Source organism: Lepidothrix coronata, unplaced genomic scaffold (assembly GCF_001604755.1).
Source record: "Lepidothrix coronata isolate B3197 unplaced genomic scaffold, Lepidothrix_coronata-1.0 Scaffold176, whole genome shotgun sequence".
NCBI classification, from domain to species: domain Eukaryota; kingdom Metazoa; phylum Chordata; class Aves; order Passeriformes; family Pipridae; genus Lepidothrix; species Lepidothrix coronata.
The window spans coordinates 279,166-300,447 of NW_016690356.1; the positions used below are offsets into that span (position 1 = coordinate 279,166).

The following is a 21,282-nucleotide window of genomic DNA, read 5'->3' on the forward strand; positions in this document are numbered from 1 at the left end:
CCCTTTAAAAAGCTGTTTTCCCTGTTAAACATCAGACATACTCAGGGCTCTGGAGTGATCCGGGTTCCGAATTCCCTTCGCTCGCAACCTCTGCAGGAGCACCGTGGAGGACAACTGCTTCACCAGGTACACTGCCATGGAATAGTTCTGGGAACACAGCAAAACATCACAGGAAACACTGATTTCATCAAAAGACAGCTTGTATTTTATACCACTTGTTCTGTGTTCCTAACAGGCTCAGGACGGCAAAGTTTCCAGAGCAGAGAAACCCCCTCGTGCTGCAGGAAGTTCACAGGGCTGGAGTTTGGGATGCAACACAAGTGACTTCATGCTTTACTCAGATTTAAACTGCAAACCAAGCTATTAAAACAGCATTTAGGACACTTCTGGAAGTTTTACATCTCGTTCAGGACATGCAGCCCCTTTCAGCGGGGTAATTTCACGTTACCCCGTGTCAGTGCATCTAATTTTACAGGGATGATGTGAGGTACTGCCCCTGTGTCCATGTATTTAAGGGAAGCTGTCGGGTCAAATATTATCAGAACTTTTCCTTTTTGTTTTTTTTTCTAGTAAAAGCTTATTTTGTTTTCAAAATAGGAAAGGGAGCAGTGATGCCTCTTCCAAAGGAATACCTAAAAAGATGCATCACCTGCAGGATCTGCTACTCAGTCTGGAAGCACTGCTCATCTTTTCCTTATTCTGCTGCACTTAGCTGTGTCTGAAACAAGAACTTCACTGCTGAAGCAGAACAGCAGAAAGGCAGTGAAGGAGTTCAGGAGTTCAGAGGGGCCAGGACGTGCTCTGGAGAACCAGCCCAAGAAGTCACCGCTCCCACGTCCTGTCCTTCCCCTCCATGAGGTCGGGTCACTTCCCCACCAGCCTCAGCAGAGCTGACCCTGCCAATTTTCCTTATCCATGCCAGGGAAAAGCCATGGATGCTCCTTTCTGCCAATACACTGGGATCCAAGCAGGTTGGATGCAGAACTCCAACTCTGCCAGGCCCCCCTTCCCTCGAGGGCCGAGCTCTTCCTGGCATCGAGTTCAAACCACAGCCTGGCATTTCTGAAGCTCTGATTTTTCTTACAAGCTTCTAAAAAAGCAGGTTATAAATGTCTTTCTAAAAATGTGAGATTGTACTGTGCATTCATCAGCAACACCCCAAAATGGAAAGGACAAATCTCGTGTTCTCACATTAGGGCACATCAATTATTTTGATATAAACATTATTGGCTAAACCTGTAGCTGCATTCATACAATTTAAATTGAAAAATGAAAGGCTTCCCCCCAGCAACTGCCACATGTGTTTTCACTTAAACAAACAAAAAAAATCCATACATTTGTGACATCTACTAGGTTTTATTTAGGATGCCACCAGCATGCAAAGGCGGGGTTTCAGTAATATATCTCACCACAAAATTACTCAAATTGAAATGGCATCAGAAACACCACATTTTAAATATTTCATTCTTACAATGACTGCTTCTCACATCGTTAAAAACCACTACTGCTTTAACTTGTTTGTTTAATGCCTCAATTAGTATAGAAGTTAGAAAAATGCTAATTAACGTTGTGAAATTATTTACCGACAGCTTGAATCTACAAAGGCAGGAACTCGCCCAAGGCAGCTGGTGCAGAAGGCTCTTGAAACAGATTGTGGAAAAATCCTAGAGATGACTCCAGGAAAGGTAGAGAGCACCAGTTGGGACATGTGAGTGACTCTTGAGGGGAGGGGAAGAGGGGAATCCAATTTTTGTATTATATGGGCAGACCCAGAAATAAAATAATTCCTCACATTTAACTCTCAAAGAATCACTTTGGGATTGTGGCTCAGAATCACAGGATGGGTTGGGTTGGAAGGAGCCTTAAAACTCATCCCATTCCACCCCCTTGCACGGGCAGGGACACTTCCCACTGGACCAGGTTGCTCTCACCTGGATTTGAGCACTTCTGGCATCTAATGCTCCTGAGAAGTTACCCAATATGTTCTTTATAACTGAAATATCTGTGAAGCCTGAGAACCAACTAGTTCACAGGAGACTAACTCGGAGTCCAGGGCATTCCTCCTCCCTAAATCCTCCCTGATCTTCCCAAGACTCAGAGCAATGTCAGGATCCATCCCCTTGCATGGAGGCACTTCTGCAGTGTGAACCAAACCAGTTCTGCTACCTGCAGCTCTCATGAGAGAAAAGAAGGGGTTTTTTGAAGGATCATCCAGCCATCATTTATTCCACAATCTGGATGGAGATTGTTTTCTGCTCCACAAGAAATCCATCCCGAAATGCCCTGGTGGTGTTTTAGAGCTGCCCATTGTGCAGGACTGGGCTGTAAGCATTTTTCCAGGCTGGATCAGGAATCCTGGGCTTTGCACACTGACAAATTCTTGGACAAGGTTTCACCTCAGGACAATTCTCGGCACTTCCAATAACAGGATGGTTGCAGTGGCACCAGCACACGCTGCCCCTGGAATGCCCATCCAGCAGGTTTGGTGCCAGCACTGAAAGCACTTCACTAATTCATGGACTCATTTACTGAAGTCACTTTTTGCAGCATGTTCCAGATTTAATTAGTCCAGTGGAACATCAGCAATTTTACAACACCAATTGTAACATTCTCCCCACAGACACACGCACAAAAAAAAAAGTGATAAAACCGTGAGTTTTTAAGTATGAAATGTAAGAATGGCAGTTGTGAGAAGAGAAATGTAAAAAGGCCAATGAAATCTGCTGGGCCCTGCTGAGCTGTGATGCTTTGTGTCTACACTCACAGCTCTAAAGGGCCACTCTGTCCTGAATGTCATGTGCTGGGTACAAGTCAAAGCCAAGATAAGGTTTGTCGAGCCCCTGAAGTCAGGAAGAGCTTGAAGTCTGAAGTTTGGCCAAATCAACAAACAAAAATCTTATAGGATGTCTTGATCTCGTTATCTGAGCCCTCAGTGAGTCACAAAGGTGGGGGGGGTGGTGAAGAGGGAGAGCTCACACCACAAAAACGTGAGCGCACTGATCTGAGGGAGCACGTCCTATCTCCTGCCATCAAGGAATTCCATCAAAAGAAGGAACAGTCCAGTGCAACTGCACCAAGGGCTTTCTGCACAATTAAACCTGCTTATCTTTCAGATCTTTCAAAGCACAAACTGCCAAGGTTTGAGCAGCCACTTACTCTCCCGATCTCCGCGGTCCAGGAGACAACGATTGTGTTTGGTACCGTCGTGGACAACCTGACGAGTGAGGTAATGTTGATTGGTCTGCTGGGGCGCTTTGGTTCAACACCATTTTTGGTTGGTGGAAGGTAGCCCTGGAAATCAAAGCATTTCATCTCTCAGACACACAAAACAAAAAAAAATTCAGCGTTGCTTTTGTCTTCTTCTCACCACGCCCCTGCCCGAGCTGCGTCCCACCTGAGCCCGGCTTCGACTCAAACAGAGAGAGGGATCAGACAAAGTATCAGGTGTTTCAGAAGCTCTTTCTCCTCACAGAGAAATCCAAAATCCCTGCCCATGGAATTTTAGAAGGCCCCTCTCAGCAGTGCTACTGAACCTGCCTGGCCAACACTGCCCACTCCAACCCCCTGTGCTGCCCCGGGACTGTCACTGGGGTTTGTCAAACACACAAATACACTGTCATGGCCTTTGGAAATTAATCTTCTCCTAAGAAACAATGTACTTAATCTTTTCTAGTCATTCAAACACTCCAGAACGTGAAAACAAAGGTTAGGATAAATTTTCAGGCCAATTGCTGCCAGACAATTCCTAGTGATGCTACCCAAAAACGTGTATCAAAAGAACATCTTACTTACTGGAAGGCTGCATGGTTTCCCATTTACTTTCACACACAGATTGGGTGGGAAGTGATCTTCTTGTGGACAACTGGTTTCTGATAAACAAAACCTAAAAGCAAAGAGCTCCCATCATCTTTCACTTTTAAAGTGACTTCAAGTGACATCTCTTCCTAGAAGGAATGTTTTCCACTGAGCAAGGAAAGCACGACAGGTCTTGCTGAACACAGTCCTCCAATTAGCTGGACACATCACTGAGCAGGAAAGCCCCCCAAAATTACAAGATGGCTGTAGGTTCCTCCTCAGACTCCCTGAGTTCCACCCACTGACTGACTCCTTCCCACAGGCAGGTTCCTGCTACAAAAGACAGCTCATCCCAGTTTCTTTTCTGCCTTTTCTCCAGACCTCTTGACACAAGTCCAGAGCTTCACAAAGGACAAAAGTTAGGCTCTTCCACTGTCCTTCCTCCAGGCAGCTGTTGAGGCACAGCCATGGAACCCTGAGGCCTGTGGCAGATCTCTTAGTTCAGGCAGTTTAATTTATTTACTGAAGTTCAAACAGGCTTATTTGCTGCTGGATCCAAGACAGGACACACCCTTCCCTGTCCCAGGCCAAGATAATGGACAATAGGCAAAGGACCAAGAGCCTCTCAGCTCCCCTGGATTCCTTCCAGGGGACCTGTCCCATCCCATCAGGGTACAGCTTCTCAAGGCAGCTGCTCCCAAAAAGGGGGAGCTGCATCTGTCCCCCTTTTCCCTCATTCCCTCCTCATCCCTTTGTCCATCCAATTCCACACTGAGCCAACCCAGCTTGCTGATACAGAGGATTTCATCAACTTATAATAAACTTGTAAAAACCTCTAAAATAACCAGCAGGTTCAGACCCAGCCTGGTGATTCCCAAAGTGTTGCCTACAGAGAAGCAGCCCTTGGGTTGCCATGGCCATGGAATTCTGTGCCTGACAGCTCTGCCAGGAAAAACCCCCCTCCCTGCTTGGAGATTTTGAAGGCCCAGGCACATGGAATCTGCCAGGGGGGTTACAGGAAGGAGGATTCACACCATCTACAACCACTAACAAGAAAATCAACCAGGATGAGGCTCTTCTCCACCCTGATCTGCTGGATAACATATGGCTGATCCAGCTGAAAAACCAGCAGCACAGAGAACAGGCAGTAACACACCTACCTTAGCTGGACCTGTACTGTGAAGTCACATTTGGTCCCAGAAATATCCCTGGAAACAACAGAACACAGGTTAAAACACTGTTTTTCACAAGAGATTCATCAATATTACAATAGAGATTCCTCCAGAGTTTGCTCTAAGTTCAATGTATATAAAATACCCTTTCTGGTATCTATGGTATATATGGGGTGTGTGTGTATATATATATATATATATATGTGATATATACCACACTTTCCTGCTTCTGGTCAGTCAAACCACCACTCTCAGGACACATTAAAAGGCACAGTTTTTATTCTTCAAGGTAAATAAATCAATTACATTCCCATCTGACCTCTGCCACTCCCTTTTTTTTTTTTGTACACCGTAAATAAAATTCTGATAGGTCACGATAAAATCCCATCTTTATAGTGAATAAAGTATAAAATCCCATCTTTATAGTGAATAAAGTATAAAATACCATCTTTATAGTGAATAAATTATAAAATGCCATCTTTATAGTGAATAAAGTATAAAATGCCATCTTTACAGTGAATAAATTATAAAATACTGTCTTTATAGTGAATAAACAGAACTTAAGAAAGGATCTGGCTGGTGGCAAGGAAGGGCTGGAGGAGGTAGAGTTCTGAATTTGCACACAAGAGAAACCCACCCAAAACACCCCAAAAGTGGGGGAGTTTAATCCTCCCCTCCTCACCCCTCTGCTCCCCATCAGTTCACACGGAAAGGGGAGGAGAACTCCCCTTCCCTGAGCACTGCACACCCCTCACAGTTCAAAACTAAAGGGGTGGGATGCTAATTCCTGCTTTAATGCCTTTTTTTGTGGGAATACTGCTGGAGGCCACTCACATGGAACTGCTGATCTGCTGCACTTGCTGCGGCGTCAGAGCGAACGCGAAGCAGGTTTCTCGAAACCGCTGACTATTGTCTGAGGCTGCAAGAGAACAGAGAGCAACTTCAAAAAACCTGCACAGGGATCCATCCATTCACATCCTTTGTCATTAAACTCTCCACAAATACACTCGTTTTTACAGCCACATCTGCTCCTGTAAACAGCTTGGGAGCCAACGAGCCGCCGCTTCAACCCTCCTGTAAATAAAAACAGGATGAACAAACTTTACGTGCAGATAAAATGTACATTTGAGAAGTGGTTAAAGGAAAATATAGATTGAAAGAGCGATGCAGATAACAGCAAAGCTGAGGGGAATCAGCTTAAAACTTTTATCAGTAACTGAATGTCAAATGTTCTCTGATATCCAGTGAATTCTTAGGAATTCTCGTCCATCGCTTTTTTATGTCCTTGAACACCCAAGATCATGGATTAGCCTGTAAAAGTTCACAGAGGGACTGAAGCACAACACATGCAACTTCTCCCATTTCAGGAAGGTCTTTCATGGAGTTAAATGCACTAAAAGATATGTAATATGCCAAGAACTCCTGAGACATGCAACTATAAAATCTGCTTTCAAAGCCCTTCGTAGTGTCCCAGAACAAAACAAACACTGCTCAAGAGTTAATGCTCCTGCTGAAAATCAAAGTCATGTTAAATACCTCCAAAATAGTTCTTTTATCTAAAACAAATCCCTTCCCAGGGCTACAGGCACCGAGAATGACACACTGGCAATGAAAACAGCTTTTTAAAAAAATAAATTAAAAGAAAGAAGCATCTCCCCAGAGAACTGTTCCACACTCTCATCAGCACATACACTGAAGTGCAAGTTAAAGCAGCTTTTCATTCAATTCCATTATTCTTAATAATTTTATAAGGCTATGAATAAATATATTGTGCATTAAACACTCAATAAATGCATCAATTTTTGGTTTACTATAATGCACTTCCTGACTCAGCCCTGAGTGACAGATGAGTGAAAACTTCAGGGGGAGACTCCAGATCCTCTGTTCAAAGCAGCATGTGGTAGGTTGGAACCAACAATAGCAAAGACATTGAGTGAGTATAAATATTAACAGCAGCAATCTCCCAAAATTTACATTTCTGTCTTTCTTGCATGACAGTCCTACAATCTACACACTCATTGCATTATGTAATAGGTAATAATCATTATGTAGAATATATTTTATGTATTATAGATATCAATATAAATTATATATTATGATCAGCTGCTCCAAAGCTGGATGGGCAGGAACAGGTAACAAACTTCTGGGACAATACCAGCAACAGGAAACCTTCTAAAAACCATAAATTATTTCTATAACTTGCTATATTTTGATATCCATACATTTCCTCTCCACCAGCCATGGCAGCAAAATGTGAGAGTCTGCAGGAAACAGAAACACAATGTGCACAATTAACAATGAGAAGCTGTTTGAACATTTGGTTTTCAATATAGTTTTGCACCTATTTTTAGTTATCAATGGAAAAGTCAGAATTACATATTGTCATCAACAAAAGCTGAATTAGCAAAGCCAAAGCACTGCAGAACTGAAGGAATTCCAGGTATTACTTCCTAGTGTTCCATGGGTTTATCTGCCTGGTTTATTTTCCTCCCGTGGATTATTTGCTTTACCTCACAAATTGCCGATTTTGGCTTTGAAAAAGTTTTGGAAGGTTTTTGTCAACTTTTCCTGTGAACTCCAACACCTTTAATTAAAGGCTGCTGAACATTTCACTAATGCTACATTCATTGAAACCTTAAGAAGTCAAACAGCAGCCACCAAAATTCCAACCCCAAATTTCCCAAGTGATCCTTTTCCCTTTCACCTGCTCATCTTTTTGCTTTCTTTGGCTTTACAGCAGCTCCAAATGAAGGAATCCAGCAGGGAATATGGAAAACAGGAGGAACTGGATCAGGAAAACTATGACAGAGTTGCCATCAGGGGACAAAGATCCCAAAATTCAATCCTTTTTCCTCTCGTTAATATAAGACTTATTTTCCCTTTAGAACAATATGTGATTTTGAGAAGTGGGTTTCCAACTTCTGTATTCCCACAATCGTCAAGGTTGGAAAAGACCTCCAGGATCATCAGGTCCAACCTTCAACCAAATCCCAACTTGTCAACTAAACCATAACTAGTTTTTTGAACACTTCCACGGGGGGTGACTCCACCACTTCCCTGAAGAACTTTATTTCAATACTTCAACAGTCTCTCAGTCAAGAAATTTTTCCTAATATCCAACTCCTGCCTTGGCCAAATTAAAGCATTTCTACACTCAGTTGGGAGAAAATTTAAAAGTACATTTTTGAGTGATGCCATGGGAGCTTCCCCAGTCTCAGCTGCCCTCGTGAGCCAAGTTCTACCACGCTGGGAAGACAGGAAATAGCCACTGCTGGAACCAAAAACCTAAGGAAAAAAAGCCTCCAACATTTCTTCCTGTGGTTTGGGGTTTTTTTAATTTTCAGTGGTTTTGGTGCAGTTAATGCTGCACCATCTGCTGAAGTGGGGACATGGAGTGAGAGGGCAATGGCTTTGAGCTGAAAGAGGGTGGGTTTAGATGGGATATTGGGAAGGAATTCTTCCCTGGGAGGGCTGGAATGAATTTCCCAGAGAAGCTGTGGCTGCCCCTGGATCCCTGGAAGTGTCCAGGGCCAGGCTGGACAGGGCTTGGAGCCACCTGGGCTGGTGGAAGGTGTCCCTGCCCGTGGCTGGAACAAGATGAGCTTTAAGTCCCTTCCAACCCAAACCATCCTGGGATTCTGTGACATGCCTTTGTCTTACTGACTGTGAGTAAAATCCAGGAGCTGCTGGATCAGCGGTCCCAGTGCTGGGATGTTCCTTCAAAGCAGCACTAACCCCCACTCCGTGTTCTCCACACGTTTCTGTGCACCAGCAATCCCGGGATTCCCACGGGAGCAGGGCCAAATTGCCAAGGAGGCAGAAAAAACTTGTTAATTGGGCAAAGATGCTCCAAAAGCCAATAAAATATTGCAAAAGTCTTGACAGACAGAACAAGACAAGAACTACATCACTCTAAACTACAACAGCATCATGGTCAGGCCCTTCAACCACCACCAGGACACAACTCTGCCCCTCGGATGTGGAACCACAACTGTGGAGTTGCATCTCAAAGGAAGATAAAATATGGTTTTTCTTTGTGGTTTTCTCTAATCTTCTCCTTTAGCTTCTTTTTAGACCCTTATCTACTCCTTCTAGATGTGCTGACCCTACAAATGATGCATGAAAATTTCAACCAACCACATTAAACTGAGCTCATTTAGCAGCTTGACCATTAAACACAAAATTCCAAGTGACTGAAATGCCTCTGTGTCCAAGGACTTGAGATTTTTCAAGGAAGAGGCATTGGAAATCTGGAATTTAAGTGTAGAAAAGCTGCTGACAGATTTCTATTAATTCAGTTGGTGTAGCAGAACAGCAAACAGACCCTGGCAAGTCAAGCTCATCCTTTACTTTTAAAGTTCTGGAGTCTGATTAAAACCAGAACTATGCAAATGTATAGTTTCATATGAGAAAACCATTTTGAGGGCCAGAAACACAACCATGCCCTGCAAACAACTATTATTATTTAACAACAGAAAGGCAAAAATAGCTCTGCAATCGAAAACCAAGTGGATTAAAATAGAATTTATAATCCAATAAAGCTGAAATCAAGCCAGGACAACAGAATTAACATGGACATTCTTAAGAAAGATGCCAGGAATGGTTTTTTGGAGGGTTGGGTTTGGGTTTTTTTCCATAACTATGAATTATTAGATATTATAACCTTTTCTTTAGCAGTTTCTGAAGGGAACAGAGCTTGGAGGATGAGTTAAGAGGTTTACAGGCCATGTCTCCTTTGCAAATTCAGAAAGGAGGGATGTCTAATGGACTTTCATTAATTTAATTTCTATCTAAAGAACAGAAGTGCAGTAATTTCAAAGAAATACATGAAGCACAAGCATCACTTTAGCTTGCTGCTCAAAAATTGCCTGAATAATTCAGAAATCTGAAAGGGCACGTTTGGAGAGTGTAACACAAAGCTCTGCAAGCAGAATTATGGCTTTAAATGAGTGTCAGCAAGAACAGTTTCAGTGTACAAAATCCACATCTCATCTTACTGGGATCTCACTGGTTTGGAGGGGAGGGTTATTTCCTACTTCTTCATCCATCCAGCTTAAATTCAGGGAAGGCAATGAAGAAAATCCATGTTTTCTTGTGAACTTGTACAGGCATTAAGAACCAGCACAGGCTCAGCTCCGTTGCCTCTGCAGGTCCCAATAATTAGTAAAACACACTCAAAAATGCCTAAAATGCTGCAAAAACATGACAGAGTTTTTTCTTCCAAGCTCTTCTTTTACCAATCCCTGAATTATTCCAAGCTTTCCATCAGGTCACGATCCAAAGAGAATATGGGATTGGTGGATATTAACTGAGAGGGGCCCAATTCTGCCTTCCTGGTTGTGGAGTTCCTTAAAACATTTCATGTGAGTAAAGTTTTCAAAATCTGAGGGAAAACTATTTTAATATTTTTTAATTAACATGCTGTTAATATATAGAATGTATAATTAATAATGTAATTCATGTATATAATATATATATAATTAATATGTTTTCTAATATGTGGCAGTATCATCCACAGGTCCAAAACACTTAAAATCCTAAATAAATATATAAATAAATATACATATATATACACATAATCTATCTATCACTTATATAAGTAACAATGGTACACAAAAGGCATTTCCTACCAATTTTATTCTTTATTTTGGAAAACCCCTCCAGCACTAGAGTGAAAAAAGGAACCCAGCTTGAGTGGCTGCATTTTCTACAGCTCTAAAAATATTCTGTTCCACCTCACCAGTACCCAAGGCTAAAAATAGCTACACAATCTTTCTGCAGCAAAATACCTCTTGCTGTCTTGAGAAAAAGCCACTCTCTCCATTCCCATTCAGGAACAGCCACCTTGAAATCTTTAATGAATCTTCTGATATCACGTTGCTGAGGTGGAGACACTTCTTGATGTTACAGCAGCTGACCAATAAACTAAGATTAATCTTCCCATAAATCATCACCAAGGGCAGCTTATTAAATACTAAAGAGAATATTTTACCTCCTAATAGAGAGAGAGACCTGGACTAAAATTAAACTTGCACTTTACACCACAATTATTACCTGAGCTATCACTCACTTGGCCCATTCCCAATGATTTCCAATAGCAGGGTGTTTATTTCTGAAGGCAGAAATAGTTCTGTTAAGTAAGAGTGTGAGGACTAGAGCAAATTTTTGCTGCATGCTGTAAGATAAACAAGAGATGCCTAATTGCTTATTCACTAACTTAATACACTGCAGAGTTTGGATTAGTTACATTTAAATTTCATTAATAATATTAACCAGAAATCTGAATATTGCAGTAGATGTCAACCCCACACATAAATATTTTTATATATGTGTGTGTGTGTGTGTGTGTATGTATAATATCTGTCTACAACTTCCTCCCAAGGATCTGAGGGAACAGCTGGAGCTGTGCCAGGGGAGGTTTAGGTTGGATTATTAGGAAAAGGTTCTTCAACCTGAGGGTGTTTGGACACTGGAACAGGCTCCCCATGGAAGTGGTCATGGCCCCAAGAAGTGTTTGGAAAACGCTCTCAGGGACAGGGTGGGATTGTTGGGGCCAGGAGTTGGACTGCACAATCCTTGTGGGTCCCTTTCAACTCAGCATATTCCATGATTCTCCAATTCTTGCTTGTCTTCCCTAGATACATAAAATACCTCATTTTTAGGCATCTTGCTTTTTCTTTGTATCCACTTCGGTTCAATCCTCTTCCAAACATCGCTCCTGAAAATTTAATCGCTGCCTCCAAACCACACCAAAATTCCTGTGTTTGGACTGAGGCACAGAAAACATTTAGCTTTGAAAATGGTAAAATTCAGCAGGCTTTGGATGCTGTCCCATGGCAGCAGGAGGCAGGAAATCCGTAACCCAACACCCCAGACCCACAGCTCCCCATCCCGCCCTCTGTCTGGAGCCTCCTGGATCCCTCCTGACCAGGGGTCATTTCTCCAGCTGTTGTTTGGAGGTGGGATCCAACACTGTGTCCCTGCTGGAATGACTTTATTCAAGCAGGATCCAAGTGGGAGACAAGCACTGAGAGGACCCACCTTGACGGGGGATCTGCATCTGGGGATGCACCGTCAGGCCTTTAAACCCACCCCAATTTCTGGAGTTCCTGGGTAGTAACCAAGTGTTTCCACATCAACACTTCCTGTCCTTTAACCACAACCTCTGTCATCTTCTGGAAGCAGCAGCAGAGCCTTGCAAACCACCACCCACCATTCCCTCCGTTTCCTGCTGCCGTTAAAGGCGTTTGGAGCATGCAGGATCAGCCTGGATCCCTGCTTGGAGCCACCCTGTCCCCTGCAAGGCTGGAAAAGCTTCTCACTAATCACCAGAGCCATGTCAGGCCATGCCAAAGCAGGGCTCTACCCCCCACCCCAACACCCAACACCGTGTCCTGCACAGGGCACAAACTCCTCCAGCAGCTCGGCCGTTCCAGCGCCAGGAGCGATCCCACATTCCTGTTCTGTCTCACCTTGGCCATTTCCCTCCATTTCCAGCACTTACCACAACAGATGCTGCATAACCTTAACATTTCAAAACACTTCAAAGCTACTTGAGGGGAAGCACTTTAGTAAACACACAGACCCTTCTTGCCTTGGCAGTTTTGAGGAGCCCTTGACCCACTTCCACGGGTCCCAACTGTGCTCCCAAACACCCTGAAGTGACACTGCCACGTTCTTCACCTTGGAACAGATGAGAAGCTGAACCCAGGGTCTGGGCATTTATCAGCTGCTGCATTTATCACTTCAAATCGTCTTTAGATTCTGTCCAACTCACAGTTAATCCTCAGAAGGAACAGGCAGAGCCACACCGGGGGTGGGAAAGGCAGGGAGTAAAGAGATGTGAAGGAGCTTATTTGAAATAGTGCCTAAATATATATATGAAAATAGCCTGGAAATACTCCAAGGGCTACAATTAATCCATAAATATTATGTATTTTATAAGTCTCTCTGATATGTTGTACAAACAGAACAGATCAGCTGGAAACTCTGTGCAATTGGACTGACATTTATGTTTGATTATTTTTTCAGTCAGTCATGTATTGGAGCATTTCTGAAGACCTGCAGTGAGGACTGAGGGACAATTTCATCCCAATCTGTGCCAGAATTCCCCACCCTCCCAACCCACCTCTGTGGGATCAACACCCACCCACCCACCCCAGTTCCCCCCTCCTGAGCCCACACATCTCCAGTGCACATTGTGCCAGAAGGAAGGAACATCACTGGATCCTCCTTACTCAAACTCAGTCACTTGAGATACCTAAATAAATGTCCCAGCACTCAAATGCTGCCATTCAGGCTTGAATATTTTAGTTTCTTCCTAAGAGCACCAACCCTTAAACACTCCAAAGCAGCAGCACAAAGAAGGCAGCACTGCCACGTCCCTACACAGGGGATTCTGCTTTTAGAGGAGCTTTCCTCTCAAAAAGAAAGTAGCAAGTTCTATAAACCTGACAGAAAAGGCAAAAAATTCAGTTTAAAGTTCATTATTAGACAACAGAGTCCCTAATAAGCTCTTCACCAGGGTTAGCACAACCTATATATGGTTTTATCATCCTGGGAGGTGAAAGGATCTCTAAAAGACTTCCAAGTCCCAGCAGCATTTCCAGCAACTCCTGAGGGATCTCAACATCTCAGGGGCAAGAGGAAATCTTAAAAACTACCTATGGCAATAGCAGAGCCTCCTCCCCTGTGTGATGTGAGCAGCACCGTGAGGCCTCCAGTCCCCCAGCACTGGGAAGGGACTCCAGGCTTACACCCCTTCCTGGTTATTAATGGATTATCACATGCCTTGGGTCAACCACGGGGTTTGGGGTAATTCCCTTCATGAGAATTGTGGAATATCCTGAGCTGGGAGGGACCCACGAGGCTCATCGAGTCCAACTCCTTATCAAACTGTCAATTACCAAAAAAGATATCCTAATTTGATCTTGGATGAAGCTGAGTGAGGGGAGGTTTAGGCTGGATCTCGGGAAAAGGTTCTTCCCCCCGAGGGTGGCTGGGCACTGACCAGGCTCCCCAGGGCAGGGGTCAAGGATGCCAGAGCTCCAGGAGTGTTTGGACAACGCTCCAGGCACAGGGTGGGATTTTAGGGTGTCCTGTGTGGGGCAAGGAGTTGGACTCCACCATCCTGATGGGTCCCTTCCAACCCAGCATATTCCATGATCCTGGGAAAGCCAAGTGGCTTCCTAAATCCATTCACACCAGAGCAGTGGTGTCTGAAAACATCCCTATCCTGTCAGGTCCTGGAATTTTGGTGATCTCAGTTCTCCACATGAGGAGGTTGAGCAACCAGCTGAAGTGAGCCTCATAAATTATCCTCCTTTTTCTGCAGCACAGGAGTTACAGTTGGTTACAGCTCTCTCAGACTTAAAAGAAACAAGACTCTTGCCTATGGAAAGATTCTCTATAGGTGAACCTGAGGCCCACTGTATGCAAATACGAGCTGAGGCCAAAAAAAGAAACCCAAGCGCTCTGTAATTCTAGTTGAGCTCCAGCACAGGAACAAGGCAGAGCTAATATTTCACCCTCTTCTTGCACAATTAAAAGCTGCAGGGCCGGAAGTCAGAAAGCTCAAGCCTGAGCTTAGAAAATAGTGTTTTGTTGAACTTCCTCCCACAAAGTACATTTAAAAAAATAATAAACACAGAAGACAGTAAAAGCGTGACTTTCATATAAACCATAATACCAATTGCACAGAGCAAAAGATCAGCTCGCTGATATATGAAAGGGAGAAACACTTGCCAAGCAAAACTTGCAGCCTTTCCAACCCAGATTTCTAGTGCCCTGAATTGTTTAATTGTTTAATGGCTGTACCTTGAACTACGGTCACCCTGAAGATTTCAGTCAGCTCGGCTGCAAGAGCTGTCTCCCAAAAGACAGCGTGGCCAAGCCAGGCAGGATCACTCAGAGGCTCCTCAGTGAGCACCAATGGATCCTGGAGGGCAGGCACCAGGGGCAAAATTCCACTGCTTGGAGAAATCTTGCTAGGAGAGCCCTCAAATTAAGAAATAAAACTAAGCCCTCCATCAAGAGAAGGCTCAGTAGAGGTACTGGAAGCTCCTTCCACCGGTGGAGTCTGGAAACATGCTGGATATAAGGAATACTGGTGGATATTTGTCTCCTCCTTCCAGAAGGCTGCAGGGAAAAACCTAATTCTGTTGCCCTGATCCAAGTTTCAGTGTTGTGTCCACACCACTGAAAGCTGAAGCAAGAGCAAATAAATTAGGATGATCATCCCTATGGCATCTGGACAGCTTTTAAAAGAGCAGGATAGTCCACAGCCTCTTTAATCCTTTAAATTGAAAAGAAAAGGGTAATTTCTCCTTACAGGTAAGTAAAGACCCCTAAGCCAGTTAAAATGTTTTTTGGAACAACCACACAGCTAAAGCAATTAGGAATGACATTTGCTGGAAGAGGAGGCATTTTTAAGATGTTGTTTAACTATCTCATGTCCTTCCCATAATAATCTGGCAAATTCTGGTCCTCGTTACTCATCTCACAGCAAACACATTTCACCACACAAAAGAGATCTTATCTCTTGGGAGTTACTTTTAGAAAATGCTTAAAAAACAACCAATTAGCAGAGTCTCTGCAGAGGGGTGGGGGGTGGCTGGAAACAGGGGGAAAAATAAGTGAAAGCTGCAGCTTCACTTGAGAAACCAACAACCAAAATTCGCCCCTTTAAAGGAGTTCCTATCAGAAAAACAACCAAGAATCACAACAACAAGGCAATTTTCACACATTCCATCAAGGCCTAACTGGACAGCTCTTCCTGCAAAATGACAAAGCCTTAGAGTCACTTCAAATCCTGGTTAACCATGGGCAGAGTGCTCATGATGGGTACACCACCCCCCCCCAGCAGCCCTTCCCAGCACACAGAGTTTTTCCCAGTTGGCTTGGACACAAACCCATCCACTCGAGATGCTTTCTCAATTTGGCACTGAGGATGACTAATAAAACGTGGATCAAATTCAACAGCTCCACAGAAAATGAACAAATCTCTCTTTGTCTCACGTCAACAATGCCCAAGGAAGGACTGGCCGTGGCACTCAGTGCTCTGGGCTGGGGGACAAGGTGGGGACTCGATGATCTCAGAGATCTTTCCCAACCTAAATGACTCTGGGATTCAGCCAGACATGCTCAAGTAAAGATCCTGGTGAGAAGGGTACAGGTGGACAAATCCCTGCATTCCCCAATGCCATAAATTCCAGCACATCCACTTTAATCCCAGTCCAGAGCTACATTTTGAGGAAGCAAGTGTGAGAAGGCAACATCTATTTCCTCCCTTTGTTCTCAGCATTCAAAATAAGAGTTAGCACATTTAATTTCCTTATCTGTTATTCACATTAGTTGTGTACTACCCACCTACCTAAAGTATTTGGGTACAGAATGCATGTTCAAGTGCCCTGCTGAGCAACTCCCTGCCTTGAGGCTTCACCAAATTATTGCTTTTCAAATTAATAATCACTCCTCCACGGGACACAGGACTACTGCAGCAAAGCTTCCCAGCTGTTGATCTGGGAAAGACCAGGGACAATGCCATCCAAAGATGTGCTTTGCCCAGTTTTATGTAGTGACTGGCATTTCAGAAGGATGTAAATATCCTCAAATCACACGAATTCTTTCTCTTCCTCACACGTTTTTTTTTCCCCTTCCAGTAGGTTCCATTTTAAGCACACAGATTTCAAGGTTTATTCAAAACCCCACATGGGGTCAACAGTTCCTGCTTGTGGGGGAGGTAAACAGCCAATTCAAAAGTTCCTTATCCCTGTCCCATGAGTAATCTGATGGGAAAAAGCCAGGAGGAGATGCTGAAACACTGGCTGAACGCCAGGGAGAAGTTCTGAGTGCTTGCAGAATGGATCTGCCATCGGAAAACACACCAGGGGACCCACAAGCTGGACATCTGAGCAAACCCACATTGTTGGCAGCAGTGAGAAGGATCCCCAAACCATTTGGGGCAAATATTCAATGAATAATTTAAGACTTTGTAAAAGTATCAGTAACTGTATAAATGGAGAAAATTTATCCAAGCCTGCTGAGCAGAGTGGGGAGGCCCTGGCACAGGTTGCCCAGAGAAGCTGTGGCTGCCTCACCCCTGGAAGTGTCCAAGGCCAGGTTGGAGCAACCTGGGAGAGTGGGAGGTGTCCCTGCCCATGGCAGGGGGTGGGACTGGATGTCTCTAAGTTCCCTTCCAACCCAAACCATTCCATATATGCACAGACACTGAAGGTCCCTCTTCCCCCAAATGCATAAGAAAAAAAGCTTTTTAACAGTATTACTTCGGAAAAACAAAGACACCTGCAGCCAGAACTCCCATAAAAACCCCAAAGGTACCCTTTAAGTTAACAGAAGGGACAGAAACTCCTTACAAAGGTACCTGCTTGGAATTCCAGCCACTTCCATCTTCTTACCCTGACAGAGTCCACAAAAGGGGGAGAACATCCCACTGTGTATCAACTCCTGAGGCAATGAGATATGGCAGAGCTTGAATCCTGATCCCTCCATTTGGGGCTGCCTTGTCTGACACAGAGCTGACAGCAAAGTGCTCTTACCACATCTAGGAACAAACGCACTCCATAATTCCTGCATTGGAATGTCTTCTGGAAATTAGAGCATTATTTTTAAGTATTTATAATTTAAAAGTGATGAGGGCACATACTGAGCACGTAATTATCTCGTACCACCAGCGTTGCCTGGAATGCTTATTAATCAATTAGGCTTTAGATTAAAGTTAAACAGACACAGAACACCTCTGAAAAGAATACCTGAACCAGAAGATGAATCATAGAATCAGCTGGGTTGGAAGGGACCTCCCAGATCATCAAGTCCAACCCTTGATCCAACCCTGCCGTGGTTCCCAGCCCATGGCACTGATGCCACATCCAGTCTTATCCTAAAAACCTCCAGGGATGGAGAATCCACCACTTCCCTGGGCAGCCCATTCCAATGGCTGAGCACCCTCTCTGGAAAGAAATTCTTCCTAATATCCAACCTAAACCTCCCCTGGCACAGCTGAAGACCGAGCCCTCTTGTCTTACTGATAGATTACCCAAAACCATCTGGTTTACTCTCAGTGTCTCAGTTACAACCAAACATGCAGAGGGCTGTGGAGGATCCCTCAGAATTCCAGAGGCACCATCCCTGCTCATCCTAGGCCTCCCACACCCCCAGGGCTCCACAGGCTGGCACTGGGAAGCACCTGCTGGCTTTTGTTTACGAGGGATTTCTTTTGCAAAGGGCTTTTTTTCTTTTTTTTTTTCCCTCACTCACCCACCACCTCCCCGTATCTCCTCTCACCAATCTCCTCCTCCTCCTCCTCCCAGCAGGGAGTGTTTTCTCCGAGCTTTCAGACAGCACAAGGTTCCACCACACGAGCAGAAACCCTCCAGAAAATCAGCAGCACCGGTGTATTTAAGCAATCCCACCCTGGAAAGTGCTACAGGGAGAGCCAGAAAAAAAATCCCACATCCTTATATAAAGCTCTGGGAGCATCAGATTCTTCTCAAGTGACTGATACCTTAATACAAAAATCTGCTGCAGGAAAAGGAGCCACAACTCGTAGCAAAAGAACCACGAGTCTCCCCAAATTCACAGTGTTCAGGCTCTAATGGATCCAGCCTGGAATTCTTTCCCAGCACGGATGAGGTTTTCTAGGCTTGATGGATTTGGGGGGAGTTTTGTTTAGTTTGGGTTTGTTTTTTTTTATTAATAATTGAAGTCTATGGTTTGCAAGAGCTCCTGAAAGCAGACTGGTTTTTTTCCTTTTTTTAAGGTTTAGTTTGTTTTTTGTCCAACTCCCCCCTCAAATATAACGGATGTTTAAAGCATATTTAGTGGCTCAGCTAAAGCAACTAATGAGTGTTACGTAAGATGTCTCTCCATGTAGAACAATCTGTTCCAAAAGTTACCAAAAATAGCAATTCTCTAAACACTGCTGTGATGCAATATTTAACCACTTACTGCATTAGCAGGCCAATTGGTCCATTGTACTTCAAAAAAGATATATGCATACTTTGAAACTTAAAAAAAATTATATATATAAGCTTCAAAGCTTAAAAAAAATATATATATACTTCAAAACTTTAAAAATGTATATATTTAAGTGTTCTTGCGATGTTTTCTTACCTAGGCTGGTTATATTTTAAAAAAAGTATGTATATATATACTTCAAAACGTGAAAAAAGTACATATATATACTTCAAAACTTAAATATATACTTATATACATACTTCAAAACTTGAAAAAGTATATATACTTCAATACTTTAAAAATATATATAATTACATATATTATATATAATATTATAATATATAATAGTCTATATAATATCCTATAATAGCTTAATATATATTATAATACATATTAAATATTACATATAATATATATTATATAAAATATAGTCTATATAATATCCTATAGTAGTCTATTGAATATATTCTATAGGATATTATATATTATAATACATATAATATTATATATATAATATATAATATAAAATAGTCTATAGAATCTCCTATAGAATATATTCAATAGGATCTAATTATAGATCCTATTGATATATCCTATAGATATATAATATCCTAATCTATAGGATATTATATATTATAATACATATTATATATATAGTATAAAATACAGTCTATATAATGTATATAATATAAAATACAGCCTATATAATCTCCTATAGAATATATTTAATAGGATCTAATTATAGATCCTACTGATATATCCTATAGATATATATATAATATCCTATTCTATAGGATATTATATAATACATATTATATATAATATAATATAAAAGTCTATATAATATATATAATATAAAATACAGTCTACATAATATCCTATAGAATATATTCAATAGGATTTACTTATAGCTCCTATTGATATATCCTGTAGATATATAACATCTTATCCTATAGGATATTATATATTATAATACATATTATATATAATATAAAATACAGTCTATATAATATCCTATAGAATATATTCAATAGACTATTATATGATATTATATAGACCACATTTTATAATATAACTATTATATATTACATATAATATGTAATATATAGTAGATAGACTATTATAATACATCTATATAATATGATATATATATAAAATATCATCTGTATAACATCTGTAATGTATATGTAAGTGTAATATGATATCATATACCATACACATTCAATATACACAATATTAATCTATCCCATGCACAAACACCCAGGGGTGTGTATCTCTCTGTGCCATCCCAGCGCTACCTCGCCGTGTCCTTACCGAGGCTGGTGGGTTTGATCAGCTCGTCCAGCAGGTCGTAGAAGGGCAGTTTCTGCAGTTTGATGTCGGGGTGCACGGGGTGCAGGGCCGAGGTGAGGTGGGGCAGTTCCAGTTCGTGTTTGGGGCCCAGCAGGGACACGGGGAGCAGCGGGGACGTGGCGGGGTGGCCGTCGTAGCCGAGCTGTGGAATGGTGGATGGAGACAGCGTGGCCGGCATGGAGCTCGAGTGCACGCTGGGGATGGACAGGTCTGCGGGGGTCATGATTTTCTGGGGGAACCTCCTCCGGTAGAGTTCTTTGATTTTCATCTGCACGGCGGGGCTGCAGCCGGCCTTGAGCAGGTGCAGGGCTTTCGTGAGCAGTTCGTGTTTGCGGCCGTGCTTGTTCCTCCCCGCGTAGCCCAGCAGCACCTGAAGTTCCGAAACTCGAAGGCTCATAACCATTTGCTTCAAGGGAACAACACAGAAAGTCACGTTGGGGTGACAGCATCTCACACAGCAACAGCACAAAGGGGGGTCAGCCCACCAGGCACAAAGTTTTTAACTTTGTTGTGTCACCTCTTTCACCACATCATTCGAAGAAACTCCGAATTTCTGCTTTATCATTTCAGCCCTTTCGGCGGCTCCACCAGCAAACCCTGTGCCTGGCACGGCCTCAAAGCTCACAAGAAAACCCACCTGCAGCAAACCAACCGAGTGCTTTTCCCATATAAACCCTGTCACATCCCAGCTGGTTCCCAGGGGAAGCATGCCAACAATTCCTAAAAAACTGAACTCGGTCAGTCTTTACAACTGACTTTAAACTTCCAACTGCCCAAGCAGGAACAACTGTTATCAGAACAGGTAGGGCATTGTGGTGGGTTGGCCTTGGCTGGACACCAAGTGCCCACCCAGCTGCTCTATCAGACAGTGCCACTGCTCTGCCCCCCCGATTATCTCCAGCACAATGCAAAGCAGGACTTGCTTACACATATATATCTATTTTATACAGCAATTTTTCAAGGGATTTCCATTCCTGAAGGACAGCAA

General features: G+C 42.9%; 1 protein-coding gene across 2 annotated transcripts in view; it reads right to left on the minus strand.

Moving 5' to 3' along the window:
• The window catches only part of PIAS1 (protein inhibitor of activated STAT 1), a 58,650-nt gene that overhangs the window by 15,229 nt on the left and 22,139 nt on the right, over positions 1–21,282 (minus strand). For both annotated transcript variants that reach the window (XM_017830270.1, XM_017830269.1), the window contains exons 2-7: positions 20,256–20,700; positions 5,802–5,886; positions 4,956–5,003; positions 3,793–3,883; positions 3,157–3,291; positions 42–147 (exon numbers count right to left, since the gene is read on the minus strand). In XM_017830270.1, coding sequence (XP_017685759.1) covers positions 42–147; positions 3,157–3,291; positions 3,793–3,883; positions 4,956–5,003; positions 5,802–5,886; positions 20,256–20,700 — 910 coding nt within the window. The remainder of the gene's footprint in view (positions 1–41; positions 148–3,156; positions 3,292–3,792; positions 3,884–4,955; positions 5,004–5,801; positions 5,887–20,255; positions 20,701–21,282) is intronic.